The sequence below is a fragment of the Oncorhynchus kisutch genome, unplaced genomic scaffold (assembly GCF_002021735.2).
Source record: "Oncorhynchus kisutch isolate 150728-3 unplaced genomic scaffold, Okis_V2 scaffold3960, whole genome shotgun sequence".
Lineage (NCBI taxonomy): Eukaryota > Metazoa > Chordata > Actinopteri > Salmoniformes > Salmonidae > Oncorhynchus > Oncorhynchus kisutch.
Window position 1 is genome coordinate 157501 of NW_022265905.1, and position 15000 is coordinate 172500.

General features: G+C 46.2%; 1 protein-coding gene across 6 annotated transcripts in view; it reads left to right on the top strand.

Moving 5' to 3' along the window:
* The window catches only part of LOC109886932 (uncharacterized), a 35099-nt gene that overhangs the window by 14969 nt on the left and 5130 nt on the right, over nucleotides 1–15000 (top strand). For all 6 annotated transcript variants that reach the window (XR_004209141.1, XR_004209143.1, XR_004209142.1 and 3 more), the window contains 3 exons: nucleotides 1469–1554; nucleotides 10329–10391; nucleotides 10566–10657. Coding sequence is in view for 3 of the 6 variants with exons in the window: in XM_031821312.1 (XP_031677172.1) it covers nucleotides 1469–1554; nucleotides 10329–10391; nucleotides 10566–10657 (241 nt within the window). In the remaining 3 variants the exon portion in view is untranslated. The remainder of the gene's footprint in view (nucleotides 1–1468; nucleotides 1555–10328; nucleotides 10392–10565; nucleotides 10658–15000) is intronic.

The window sequence follows — 15000 nt, forward strand, 5'->3', positions numbered from 1 at the left end:
GGAGATTATCCCCAGTCTCTCTCTCTCTCTCTCTCTCTGGGATTATCCCAGTCTCTCTCTCTCCTCTCTCTCTGGAGATTATCCCAGTCTCTCTCTCTCATCTTCTCCTTGGAGATTATCCCAGTCTCTCTCTCCTCTCTCTCTGGAGATATATCCCCAGTCTCTCTTCTCTCTTCTGGGAGATTTATCCCAGTCTCTCTCTCTTCTCTCTTCTGTAGAGATTATCCAGTCTTGCTCTCTCTCTCTCTCTGTAGATTATCCCAGTCTCTCTCCTCTCTCTCTGCTAGATCTATCCCATCCAGTCTCTTCTCCTCCATCTCATCTGCTTAGAATTATCCCAGTTCTCTCTCTCTTCTCGTCTCTGTAGATTATCACAGTCTCTAGTCTCTACTGTAGATATACCAGTCTCTCTCTCTTCATCTCTGTAGATTATTCCAGTCTCTCTCTCTCTCTCTGTAGCTTATCCCAGTCTCTCTCTCTCTCTCTGTAGATTATCCCAGTCCTCTCTGTAATTATCCCAGTCTCTCTCTTGTAGATTATCCCAGTTCTCCTCTCTCTCTCCTCTGTAGATTATCCAGTCTCCTCTCTCTCTCTCTCTCCTCTGGAGATTATCCCAGTCTCTCTCTCTCTCTCTCTCTCTCTGGAGATTATCCCAGTCTCTCTCTCTCTCTCTCTCTCTCTGGAGATTATCCCAGTCTCCTCGCTCTCTTCTTCTCTCTCTCTGGAGATTATCCCAGTCTCTCTCTCTCTCTCTCTCTCTCTGGAGATTATCCAGTTCTCTCTCTCTCTCTATCTCTCTCTCTGGAGATTATCCCAGTCTCTCTCCTCTCCTCTGGAGATTATCCCCGTCTCTCTCTCTCTCTCTGGAGATTATCCCAGTCTTCTCTCTCTCTCTCTGGAGATTATCCCAGTCTCTCTCTCTCTTCTGTAATTATTCCCAGTCTCTCTCTCTCTCTCTGTAGATTATCCCAGTCTCTCTCTCTCTCTCTGTAGATTATCCCAGTCTCTCTCTCTCTCTGTAGATTATCCCAGTCTCTCTCTCTCTCTCTGTAGATTATCACGTCTCTCTCTCTCTGTAGATTATCCCAGTCTCCTCTCTCTCTCTCTGTAGATCATCCCAGTCTCTCTCTCTCTCTCTCTGTAGATCATCCCAGTCTCTCTCTCTCTCTCTCTCTCTCTGGAGATTATCCCAGTCTCTCTCTCTCTCTCTTCTCTCTCTCTGGAGATTATCCCAGTCTCTCTCTCTCTCTCTCTCTCTCTGGAGATTATCCCAGTCTCTCTCTCTCTCTCTCTCTCTGGAGATTATCCCAGTCTCTCTCTCTCTCTCTGGAGATTATCCCAGTCTCTCTCTCTCTCTCTCTGGAGATTATCCCAGTCTCTCTCTCTCTCTCTCTCTGTAGATTATCCCCAGTCTCTCTCTCTCTCTCTCTGTAGATCATCCCAGTCTCTCTCTCTCTCCTCTCTGTAGATTATCCCAGTAGAAGGATGTGACCAGGTGAATGGAGAGGAACAGAAAACCTTTGGAGAAATCCTCCACGAGATTATCATCTCCAAGTACGACCCTAACCTGCTAATACACTGTGAATCTGAGACCCTGACCCTAACCTGCTAATATATAAAATACACTGTGAATCTGAGACCCTAACCTGCTAATATATAAAATACACTGTGAATCTGAGACCCTGACCCTAACCTGCTAATATATAAAATACACTGTGAATCTGAGACCCTAACCTGCTAATATATAAAATACACTGTGAATCTGAGACCCTGACCCTAACCTGCTAATATATAAAATACACTGTGAATCTGAGACCCTGACCCTAACCTGCTAATATATAAAATACACTGTGAATCTGAGACCCTGACCCTAACCTGCTAATATATAAAATACACTGTGAATCTGAGACCCTGACCCTAACCTGCTAATATATAAAATACACTGTGAATCTGAGACCCTGACCCTAACCTGCTAATATATAAACTACACTGTGAATCTGAGACCCTAACCTGCTAATATATAAAATACACTGTGAATCTGAGACCCTAACCCTAACCTGCTAATATATAAAATACACTGTGAATCTGAGACCCTGACCCTAACCTGCTAATATATAAAATACACTGTGAATCTGAGACCCTGACCCTAACCTGCTAATATAGAAAATACACTGTGAATCTGAGACCCTGACCTGCTAATATAGAAATACACTGTGAATCTGAGACCCTAACCTGCTAATATATAAACTACACTGTGAATCTGAGACCCTGACCCTAACCTGCTAATATATAAACTACACTGTGAATCTGAGACCCTAACCTGCTAATATAGAAAATACACTGTGAATCTGAGACCCTAACCTGCTAATATATAAACTACACTGTGAATCTGAGACCCTGACCCTAACCTGCTAATATATAACTACACTGTGAATCTGAGACCCTGACCCTAACCTGCTAATATATAAACTACACTGTGAATCTGAGACCCTGACCTGCTAATATATAAAATACACTGTGAATCTGAGACCCTAACCTGCTAATATATAAAATACACTGTGAATCTGAGACCCTAACCTGCTAATATATAAAATACACTGTGAATCTGAGACCCTGACCCTAACCTGCTAATATATAAAATACACTGTGAATCTGAGACCCTAACCTGCTAATATATAAAATACACTGTGAATCTGAGACCCTGACCCTAACCTGCTAATATATAAAATACACTGTGAATCTGAGACCCTAACCTGCTAATATAGAAATACACTGTGAATCTGAGACCCTAACCTGCTAATATAGACAATACACTGTGAATCTGAGACCCTGACCCTAACCTGCTAATATATAACATACACTGTGAATCTGAGACCCTAACCTGCTAATATATAAAATACACTGTGAATCTGAGACCCTGACCCTAACCTGCTAATATATAAAATACACTGTGAATCTGAGACCCTGACCCTAACCTGCTAATACACTGTGATCTGAGACCCTGACCCTAACCTGCTAATATAGAAACTACACTGTGAATCTGAGACCCTGACCTGCTAATATAGAAAATACACTGTGAATCTGAGACCCTGACCCTAACCTGCTAATATATAAAATACACTGTGAATCTGAGACCCTGACCCTAACCTGCTAATATATAAAATACACTGTGAATCTGAGACCCTGACCCTAACCTGCTAATATATAACATACACTGTGAATCTGAGACCCTAACCTGCTAATATATAAATACACTGTGAATCTGAGACCCTAACCTGCTAATATATAAAATACACTGTGAATCTGAGACCCTGACCCTAACCTGCTAATATATAAAATACACTGTGAATCTGAGACCCTAACCTGCTAATATAGAAAATACACTGTGAATCTGAGACCCTGACCCTAACCTGCTAATATATAAAATACACTGTGAATCTGAGACCCTAACCTGCTAATATATAAAATACACTGTGAATCTGAGACCCTGACCCTAACCTGCTAATATATAAAATACACTGTGAATCTGAGACCCTAACCTGCTAATATATAAAATACACTGTGAATCTGAGACCCTAACCTGCTAATATATAAAATACACTGTGAATCTGAGACCCTAACCTGTTAATATAGAAAATACACTGTGAATCTGAGACCCTAACCTGCTAATATATAAAATACACTGTGAATCTGAGACCCTAACCTGTTAATATAGAAAATACACTGTGAATCTGAGACCCTAACCTGTTAATATAGAAAATACACTGTGAATCTGAGACCCTAACCTGCTAATATATAAAATACACTGTGAATCTGAGACCCTGACCCTAACCTGCTAATATATAAAATACACTGTGAATCTGAGACCCTGACCCTAACCTGCTAATATATAAAATACACTGTGAATCTGAGACCCTGACCCTAACCTGCTAATATAGACAATACACTGTGAATCTGAGACCCTAACCTGCTAATATATAAAATACACTGTGAATCTGAGACCCTGACCCTAACCTGCTAATATATAACATACACTGTGAATCTGAGACCCTAACCTGCTAATATATAAAATACACTGTGAATCTGAGACCCTAACCTGCTGATATAGAAAATACACTGTGAATCTGAGACCCTAACCTGTTAATATATAACATACACTGTGAATCTGAGACCCTGACCCTAACCTGCTAATATATCAAATCTGATCTGTCAGCATCTCAGCTTCTGTTCTGTCAGCATCTCAGCTTCTGTTCCGTCAGCATCTCAGCTTCTGTTCCGTCAGCATCTCAGCTTCTGTTCTGTCAGCATCTCAGCTTCTGTTCTGTCAGCTTCTGTTCTGTCAGCATCTCAGCTTCTGTTCTGTCAGCATCTGTTCTGTCAGCTTCTGTTCTGTCAGCATCTCAGCTTCTGTTCTCTCAGCTTCTGTTCTGTCAGCATCTCAGCTTCTCTTCTCTCAGCTTCTGTTCTGTCAGCATCTCAGCTTCTGTTCTGTCAGCATCTCAGCTTCTGTTCTGTCAGCATCTCAGCTTCTGTTCTGTCAGCATCTCAGCTTCTGTTCTGTCAGCATCTCAGCTTCTGTTCTGTCAGCATCTCAGCTTCTCTTCTCTCAGCTTCTGTTCTGTCAGCATCTCAGCTTCTGTTCTGTCAGCGTCTCAGCTTCTGTTCTGTCAGCATCTCAGCTTCTGTTCTGTCAGCATCTCAGCTTCTGTTCTGTCAGCATCTCAGCTTCTGTTCTGTCAGCATCTCAGCTTCTGTTCTATCAGCATCTCAGCTTCTCTTCTCTCAGCTTCTGTTCTGTCAGCATCTCAGCTTCTGTTCTGTCAGCATCTCAGCTTCTGTTCTGTCAGCATCTCAGCTTCTGTTCTGTCAGCATCTCAGCTTCTGTTCTGTCAGCATCTCAGCTTCTGTTCTGTCAGCGTCTCAGCTTCTGTTCTGTCAGCGTCTCAGCTTCTGTTCTGTCAGCGTCTCAGCTTCTGTTCTGTCAGCGTCTCAGCTTCTGTTCTGTCAGCATCTCTTCTCTCAGCTTCTGTTCTGTCAGCATCTCAGCTTCTCTTCTCTCAGCTTCTGTTCTGTCAGCATCTCAGCTTCTGTTCTGTGAGCATCTCAGCTTCTGTTCTGTGAGCATCTCAACTTCTGTTCTGTCAGCATCTCAACTTCTGTTCTGTCAGCATCTCAGCTTCTGTTCCGTCAGCATCTCAGCTTCTGTTCCGTCAGCATCTCAGCATCTCTTCTGTCAGCATCTCAGTTTCTCTTCTGTCAGCATCTCAGTTTCTCTTCTGTCAGCATCTCAGTTTCTCTTCTGTCAGCATCTCAGTTTCTGTTCTGTCAGCTTCTGTTCTGTCAGCTTCTGTTCTGTCAGCATCTGTTCTGTCAGCATCTGTTCTGTCAGCTTCTGTTCTGTCAGCATCTCAGCTTCTGTTCTGTCAGCATCTCAGCTTCTGTTCTGTCAGCATCTCTTCTGTCAGCATCTCAGCTTCTCTTCTCTCAGCTTCTGTTCTGTCAGCATCTCTTCTGTCAGCATCTCAGCTTCTCTTCTCTCAGCTTCTGTTCTGTCAGCATCCCAGCTTCTGTTCTGTCAGCATCTCAGCTTCTGTTCTGTCAGCATCTCAGCTTCTGTTCTGTCCGCATCTCAGCTTCTCTTCTGTCAGCATCTCAGCTTCTCTTCCGTCAGCATCTCAGCTTCTGTTCTGTAAGCTTCTCTTCTCTCAGCTTCTGTTCTGTCAGCATCTCAGCTTCTGTTCTGTCAGCATCTCAGCTTCTGTTCTGTCAGCATCTCAGCTTCTGTTCTGTCAGCATCTCAGCTTCTGTTCTGTCAGCATCTCAGCTTCTGTTCTGTCAGCATCTCAGCTTCTGTTCCGTCAGCATCTCAGCTTCTGTTCCATCAGCATCTCAGCATCTTCTGTCAGCATCTCAGCTTTCTCAGCTTCTGTTCTGTCAGCATCTCAGCTTCTGTTCTGTCAGCATCTCAGCTTCTGTTCTGTCAGCATCTCAGCTTCTGTTCTGTCAGCATCTCAGCTTCTGTTCTGTCAGCATCTCAGCTTCTGTTCTGTCAGCATCTCAGCTTCTGTTCTGTCAGCATCTCAGCTTCTGATCCGTCAGCATCTCAGCTTCTGTTCCGTCAGCATCTCAGCTTCTGTTCTGTTCAGCATCTCAGCTTCTGTTCTGTCAGCTTCTGTTCTGTCAGCTTCTGTTCTGTCAGCTTCTGTTCTGTCAGCTTCTGTTTCTGTCAGCTTCTGTTCTGTCAGCATCTCTTCTGTCAGCTTCTGTTTGTCAGCATCTCAGCTTCTGTTCTGTCAGCATCTCAGCTTCTGTTCTGTCAGCATCTCAGCTTCTGTTCTGTCAGCATCTCAGCTTCTGTTCTGTCAGCGTCTCAGCTTCTGTTCTGTCAGCGTCTCAGCTTCTGTTCTGTCAGCGTCTCAGCTTCTGTTCTGTCAGCGTCTCAGCTTCTGTTCTGTCAGCGTCTCAGCTTCTGTTCTGTCAGCATCTCTTCTCTCAGCTTCTGTTCTGTCAGCATCTCAGCTTCTCTTCTCTCAGCTTCTGTTCTGTCAGCATCTCAGCTTCTGTTCTGTCAGCATCTCAACTTCTGTTCTGTGAGCATCTCAACTTCTGTTCTGTCAGCATCTCAACTTCTGTTCTGTCAGCATCTCAGCTTCTGTTCAGTCAGCATCTCAGCTTCTGTTCCGTCAGCATCTCAGCATCTCTTCTGTCAGCATCTGAGTTTCTCTTCTGTCAGCATCTCAGTTTCTCTTCTGTCAGCATCTCAGTTTCTCTTCTGTCAGCTTCTGTTCTGTCAGCCTCTGTTCTGTCAGCTTCTGTTCTGTCAGCTTCTGTTCTGTCAGCTTCTGTTCTGTCAGCATCTCAGCTTCTGTTCTGTCAGCATCTCAGCTTCTGTTCTGTCAGCATCTCTTCTGTCAGCATCTCAGCTTCTCTTCTCTCAGCTTCTGTTCTGTCAGCATCTCTTCTGTCAGCATCTCAGCTTCTCTTCTCTCAGCTTCTGTTCTGTCAGCATCTCAGCTTCTCTTCTCTCAGCTTCTGTTCTGTCAGCATCTCAGCTTCTGTTCTGTCAGCATCTCAACTTCTGTTCTGTCAGCATCTCAACTTCTGTTCCGTCAGCATCTCAGCATCTCTTCTGTCAGCATCTGAGTTTCTCTTCTGTCAGCATCTCAGTTTCTCTTCTGTCAGCATCTCAGTTTCTCTTCTGTCAGCTTCTGTTCTGTCAGCCTCTGTTCTGTCAGCTTCTGTTCTGTCAGCTTCTGTTCTGTCAGCTTCTGTTCTGTCAGCATCTCAGCTTCTGTTCTGTCAGCATCTCAGCTTCTGTTCTGTCAGCATCTCTTCTGTCAGCATCTCAGCTTCTCTTCTCTCAGCTTCTGTTCTGTCAGCATCTGTTCTGTCAGCATCTCAGCTTCTGTTCTGTCAGCATCTCAGCTTCTGTTCTGTCAGCATCTCTTCTGTCAGCATCTCAGCTTCTCTTCTCTCAGCTTCTGTTCTGTCAGCATCTCTTCTGTCAGCATCTCAGCTTCTCTTCTCTCAGCTTCTGTTCTGTCAGCATCCCAGCTTCTGTTCTGTCAGCATCTCAGCTTCTGTTCTGTCAGCATCTCAGCTTCTGTTCTGTCCGCATCTCAGCTTCTCTTCTGTCAGCATCTCAGCTTCTCCTCCGTCAGCATCTCAGCTTCTGTTCTGTAAGCTTCTCTTCTCTCAGCTTCTGTTCTGTCAGCATCTCAGCTTCTGTTCTGTCAGCATCTCAGCTTCTGTTCTGTCAGCATCTCAGCTTCTGTTCTGTCAGCATCTCAGCTTCTGTTCTGTCAGCATCTCAGCTTCTGTTCTGTCAGCATCTCAGCTTCTGTTCTGTCAGCATCTCAGCTTCTGTTCCGTCAGCATCTCAGCTTCTGTTCCGTCAGCATCTCAGCATCTCTTCTGTCAGCATCTCAGCTTCTGTTCTGTCAGCATCTCAGCTTCTGTTCTGTCAGCATCTCAGCTTCTGTTCTGTCAGCATCTCAGCTTCTGTTCTGTCAGCATCTCAGCTTCTGTTCTGTCAGCATCTCAGCTTCTGTTCTGTCAGCATCTCAGCTTCTGTTCTGTCAGCATCTCAGCTTCTGTTCTGTCAGCATCTCAGCTTCTGTTCCGTCAGCATCTCAGCTTCTGTTCCGTCAGCATCTCAGCTTCTGTTCTGTCAGCATCTCAGCTTCTGTTCTGTCAGCTTCTGTTCTGTCAGCTTCTGCTCTGTCAGCTTCTGTTCTGTCAGCTTCTGCTCTGTCAGCTTCTGTTCTGTCAGCTTCTGTTCTGTCAGCTTCTGTTCTGTCAGCTTCTGTTCTGTCAGCTTCTGTTCTGTCAGCTTCTGTTCTGTCAGCTTCTGTTTTGTCAGCATCTCAGCTTCTGTTTTGTCAGCATCTCAGCTTCTGTTTTGTCAGCATCTCAGCCTCTGTTCTGTCAGCATCTCAGCTTCTGTTCTGTCAGCATCTGTTCCGTCAGCATCTCAGCATCTCTTCCTGCAGCATCTCAGCATCTCTTCTGTCAGCATCTCTTCTGTCAGCATCTCAGCTTCTGTTCTGTCAGCTTCTGTTCTGTCAGCTTCTGTTCTGTCAGCTTTTGTTCTGTCAGCATCTCAGCTTCTGTTTTGTCAGCATCTCAGCTTCTGTTCTGTCAGCATCTCAGCTTCTGTTCTGTCAGCATCTGTTCCGTCAGCATCTCAGCATCTCTTCCTGCCGCATCTCAGCATCTCTTCTGTCAGCATCTCTTCTGTCAGCATCTCAGCTTCTGTTCTGTCAGCTTCTGTTCTGTCAGCTTCTGTTCTGTCAGCTTCTGTTCTGTCAGCATCTCAGCTTCTGTTTTGTCAGCATCTCAGCTTCTGTTTTGTCAGCATCTCTTCTGTCAGCATCTCAGCATCACTTCTGTCATTACTTTTTGTCCTAGAATACTAAATCAACCCGTGCTCACCAGAAACATGTCATAAATCCATAAATCAGTTTGACCAGGAAATGGAAAGTCATGCCGCGTAAAACCTGAATGTAGCCTATAGATATGAACGATACATTTATGATTTATAATGGGATATAACTGTCTCCGCCCCGGGGATATAACTGTCTCCGCCCCGGGGATATAACTGTCTCCGCCCCGGGGATATAACTGTCTCCGCCCCGGGGATATAACTGTCTCCGCCCCGGGGATATAACTGTCTCCGCCCCGGGGATATAACTGTCTCCGCCCCGGGGATATAACTGTCTCCGCCCCGGGGATATAACTGTCTCCGCCCCGGGGATATAACTGTCTCCGCCCCGGGGATATAACTGTCTCCGCCCCGGGGATATAACTGTCTCCGCCCCGGGGATATAACTGTCTCCGCCCCGGGGATATAACTGTCTCCGCCCCGGGGATATAACTGTCTCCGCCCCGGGGATATAACTGTCTCCGCCCCGGGGATATAACTGTCTCCGCCCCGGGGATATAACTGTCTCCGCCCCGGGGATATAACTGTCTCCGCCCCGGGGATATAACTGTGGGGAGTCTAGTGTATTCTAATGTGTCTGTACTAATGGTGTCTGTCTGTACTAATGGTGTCTGTCTGTACTAATGGTGTCTGTCTGTACTAATGGTGTCTGTCTGTACTAATGGTGTCTGTCTGTACTAATGGTGTCTGTCTGTACTAATGGTGTCTGTCTGTACTAATGGTGTCTGTCTGTACTAATGGTGTGTGTCTGTACTAATGGTGTCTGTCTGTACTAATGGTGTGTGTCTATACTAATGGTGTCTGTCTGTACTAATGGTGTGTGTCTGTACTAATGGTGTCTGTCTGTACTAATGGTGTGTGTCTGTACTAATGGTGTCTGTCTGTACTAATGGTGTCTGTCTGTACTAATGGTGTCTGTCTGTACTAATGGTGTGTGTCTGTACTAATGGTGTCTGTCTGTACTAATGGTGTCTGTCTGTGCTAATGGTGTCTGTCTGTGCTAATGGTGTCTGTCTGTGCTAATGGTGTCTGTCTGTGCTAATGGTGTCTGTCTGTGCTAATGGTGTGTGTCTGTACTAATGGTGTCTGTCTGTACTAATGGTGTCTGTCTGTGCTAATGGTGTCTGTCTGTGCTAATGGTGTCTGTCTGTGCTAATGGTGTCTGTCTGTGCTAATGGTGTCTGTCTGTGCTAATGGTGTGTGTCTGTACTAATGGTGTCTGTCTGTACTAATGGTGTCTGTCTGTGCTAATGGTGTCTGTCTGTGCTAATGGTGTCTGTCTGTGCTAATGGTGTCTGTCTGTGCTAATGGTGTCTGTCTGTGCTAATGGTGTCTGTCTGTACTAATGGTGTCTGTCTGTACTAATGGTGTCTGTCTGTCTCAGGGAGCTGAGCAGTCTAAAGGAGAAGAAACACAACCAGACCACTGGCTTCATCGGACTGAAGGAGTAAATACACTTCCTCTCTCTCTCTCTGTCTCTGTCTCTCTCTCTCTGTGTCTCCCTCTGTCTGTCTCTCTGTCTCTCTCCTCTCTCTGTCTCTCTGTCTCGTCTCGATCAGATAATCTATGTAGAATTGCTAGGTCAATAGGTACTAGTACTAATATTAGTGTATGTGTCCAGTCTCCACTGTGTCAAGGGCTGCTACCCTCCAAGCCTGCTAAAAGCCTGGGACTCCTTCAACACACAGAGAGGATCAGAGAATGACCGGCCAGGTGAGAGAGAGAGAACCCTGTACACCTGTCTGTCTCCCTCTTAACCCAGGGGATGTCAAACATCCGGCCAGGTGAGAGAGAGAGAACCCTGTACACCTGTCTGTCTCCCTCTTAACCCAGGGGATGTCAAACATCCAGCCAGGTGAGAGAGAGAGAACCATGAGAACCATGTACACCTGTCTGTCTCTCTCTTAACCCAGGGGATGTCAAATTGTCATATTGTATTCAGATATTTATCTTGCTTCAGTCTGGGAGCTGGCTAGCTCTATCTGACCCCCTTCAGTCTGGGAGCTGGCTAGCTCTATCTGATCCCCTTCAGGCTGGGAGCTGGCTAGCTCTATCTGATCCCCTTCAGTCTGGGAGCTGGCTAGCTCTATCTGACCCCCTTCAGTCTGGGAGCTGGCTAGCTCTATCTGATCCCCTTCGGTCTGGGAGCTGGCTAGCTCTATCCGATCCCCTTCAGTCTGGGAGCTGGCTAGCTCTATCTGACCCCCTTCAGTCTGGGAGCTGGCTAGCTCTATCTGACCCCCTTCAGTCTGGGAGCTGGCTAGCTCTATCTGACCCCCTTCAGTCTGGGAGCTGGCTAGCTCTATCTGACCCCCTTCAGTCTGGGAGCTGGCTAGCTCTATCTGACCCCCTTCAGGCTGGGAGCTGGCTAGCTCTATCTGATCCCTTCAGTCTGGGAGCTGGCTAGCTCTATCTGATCCCCTTCAGTCTGGGAGCTGGCTAGCTCTATCTGACCCCCTTCAGTCTGGGAGCTGGCTAGCTCTGGTTATACAGACCACTTCCCCTTTTCCACATTTATTACTTTACATCCTTATTCTGGGTTAATCTACAAACAATACCCCAGGGTGACATCACAATACCCCAGGGTGACATCACAATACCCCAGGGTGACATCACAATACCCCAGGGTGACATCACAATACCCCAGGGTGACATCACAATACCCCAGGGTGACATCACAATACCCCAGGGTGACAAAGTGTTAATGGGATTTTATATGTTCATATGAATGATTAGAATATTCCACCCTGAAACCATATGATTGTATGAAATTGATGAGAATCATGATGAAAGTGATTAGAATCGTGATGAAAGTGATTAGAATCGTGATGAAAGTGATTAGAATCGTGATGAAAGTGATTAGAATCACGATGAAAGTGATTAGAATCACGATGAAAGTGATTAGAATCACGATGAAAGTGATTAGAATCACGATGAAAGTGATTAGAATCACGATGAAAGTGATTAGAATCACGATGAAAGTGATTAGAATCACGATGAAAGTGATTAGAATCACGATGAAAGTGATTAGAATCACGATGAAAGTGATTAGAATCACGATGAAAGTGATTAGAATCACGATGAAAGTGATTAGAATCACGATGAAAGTGATTAGAATCACGATGAAAGTGATTAGAATCACGATGAAAGTGATTAGAATCACGATGAAAGTGATTAGAATCACGATGAAAGTGATTAGAATCACGATGAAAGTGATTAGAATCACGATGAAAGTGAATAGAATCACGATGAAAGTGAATAGAATCACGATGAAAGTGATGAGAATCACGATGAAAGTGATGAGAATCATGATGAAAGTGATTAGAATCATGAGGTTATTCTAATGATGTGTGTGTGGTTTTAGTCAGTAGAATTATACATCTGTGAGTGTAGTTCTTGGTCAGAGTGTATAACAATATATCTGTATTATAGTGTCTTACAACAGACTGATTCGGTGCCGACCTTGGCTGGGGGCCTCTGAGAGTACGTCCCAGGGTCTCCCTGTCTTGAGGGAGGAGTGGTTCTCACGGACTCCCCTAATCTTTGTGGGCTGGGTAGCAGGACAGTGTGTGTGTAGGATACCTACTGTTTGTGGGCTGGGTAGCAGGACAGTGTGTGTAGGATACCTACTGTTTGTGGGCTGGGTAGCAGGACAGTGTGTGTGTAGGATACCTACTGTTTGTGGGCTGGGTAGCAGGACAGTGTGTGTGTAGGGTACCTACTGTTTGTGTGTGAATGTAAGGAGTAAGGAGCCGGTATTAAATGAATGGTTCTGTACGACAGACCAGCGTTCTCCTGAATAAACCTCATTGGGTAGTAGGACAGTGTGTGTGTGTAGGGTACCTACTGTTTGTGGGCTGGGTAGCAGGACAGTGTGTGTGTAGGGTACCTACTGTTTGTGGGCTGGGTAGCAGGACAGTGTGTGTGTAGGATACCTACTGTTTGTGGGCTGGGTAGCAGGACAGTGTGTGTAGGGTACCTACTGTTTGTGGGCTGGGTAGCAGGACAGTGTGTGTGTAGGATACCTACTGTTTGTGGGCTGGGTAGCAGGACAGTGTGTGTAGGGTACCTACTGTTTGTGGGCTGGGTAGCAGGACAGTGTATGTAGGATACCTACTGTTTGTGGGCTGGGTAGCAGGACAGTGTGTGTAGGATACCTACTGTTTGTGGGCTGGGTAGCAGGACAGTGTGTGTAGGATACCTACTGTTTGTGGGCTGGGTAGCAGGACAGTGTGTGTAGGATACCTACTGTTTGTGGGCTGGGTAGCAGGACAGTGTGTGTAGGATACCTACTGTTTGTGGGCTGGGTAGCAGGACAGTGTGTGTGTAGGATACCTACTGTTTGTGGCTGGGTAGCAGGACAGTGTGTGTGTAGGGTACCTACTGTTTGTGTGTGAATGTAAGGAGTAAGGAGCCGGTATTAAATGAATGGTTCTGTACGACAGACCAGCGTTCTCCTGAATAAACCTCATTGGGTAGTAGGACAGTGTGTGTGTAGGGTACCTACTGTTTGTGGGCTGGGTAGCAGGACAGTGTGTGTGTAGGGTACCTACTGTTTGTGGCTGGGTAGCAGGACAGTGTGTGTGTAGGATACCTACTGTTTGTGGGCTGGGTAGCAGGACAGTGTGTGTAGGGTACCAACTGTTTGTGGGCTGGGTAGCAGGACAGTGTGTGTGTAGGATACCTACTGTTTGTGGGCTGGGTAGCAGGACAGTGTGTGTGTAGGATACTACTGTTTGTGGGCTGGGTAGCAGGACAGTGTGTGTAGGATACCTACTGTTTGTGGGCTGGGTAGCAGGACAGTGTGTGTAGGATACCTACTGTTTGTGGGCTGGGTAGCAGGACAGTGTGTGTAGGATACCTACTGTTTGTGGGCTGGGTAGCAGGACAGTGTGTGTAGGATACCTACTGTTTTGTGGGCTGGGTAGCAGGACAGTGTGTGTAGGATACCTACTGTTTGTGGGCTGGGTAGCAGGACAGTGTGTGTAGGATACCTACTGTTTGTGGGCTGGGTAGCAGGACAGTGTGTGTAGGATACCTACTGTTTGTGGGCTGGGTAGCAGGACAGTGTGTGTAGGATACCTACTGTTTGTGGGCTGGGTAGCAGGACAGTGTGTGTAGGATACCTACTGTTTGTGGGCTGGGTAGCAGGACAGTGTGTGTAGGATACCTACTGTTTGTGGGCTGGGTAGCAGGACAGTGTGTGTAGGATACCTACTGTTTGTGGGCTGGGTAGCAGGACAGTGTGTGTAGGATACCTACTGTTTGTGGGCTGGGTAGCAGGACAGTGTGTGTAGGATACCTACTGTTTGTGGGCTGGGTAGCAGGACAGTGTGTTAGGATACCTACTGTTTGTGGGCTGGGTAGCAGGACAGTGTGTGTAGGATACCTACTGTTTGTGGGCTGGGTAGCAGGACAGTGTGTGTAGGATACCTACTGTTTGTGGGCTGGGTAGCAGGACAGTGTGTGTAGGATACCTACTGTTTGTGGGCTGGGTAGCAGGACAGTGTGTGTAGGATACCTACTGTTTGTGGGCTGGGTAGCAGGACAGTGTGTGTAGGATACCTACTGTTTGTGGGCTGGGTAGCAGGACAGTGTGTGTAGGATACCTACTGTTTGTGGGCTGGGTAGCAGGACAGTGTGTGTAGGATACCTACTGTTTGTGGGCTGGGTAGCAGGACAGTGTGTGTAGGATACCTACTGTTTGTGGGCTGGGTAGCAGGACAGTGTGTGTAGGATACCTACTGTTTGTGGGCTGGGTAGCAGGACAGTGTGTGTAGGATACCTACTGTTTGTGGCTGGGTAGCAGGACAGTGTGTGTAGGATACCTACTGTTTGTGGGCTGGGTAGCAGGACAGTGTGTGTAGGATACCTACTGTTTGTGGCTGGGTAGCAGGACAGTGTGTGTAGGATACCTACTGTTTGTGGGCTGGGTAGCAGGACAGTGTGTGTAGGATCTCCTGTTTGTGGGCCTGGGTAGCAGGACAGTGTGTGTAGGATACCTACTGTTGTGGGCTGGGTAGCAGGACAGTGATGTGTAGGATACCTACTGTTTG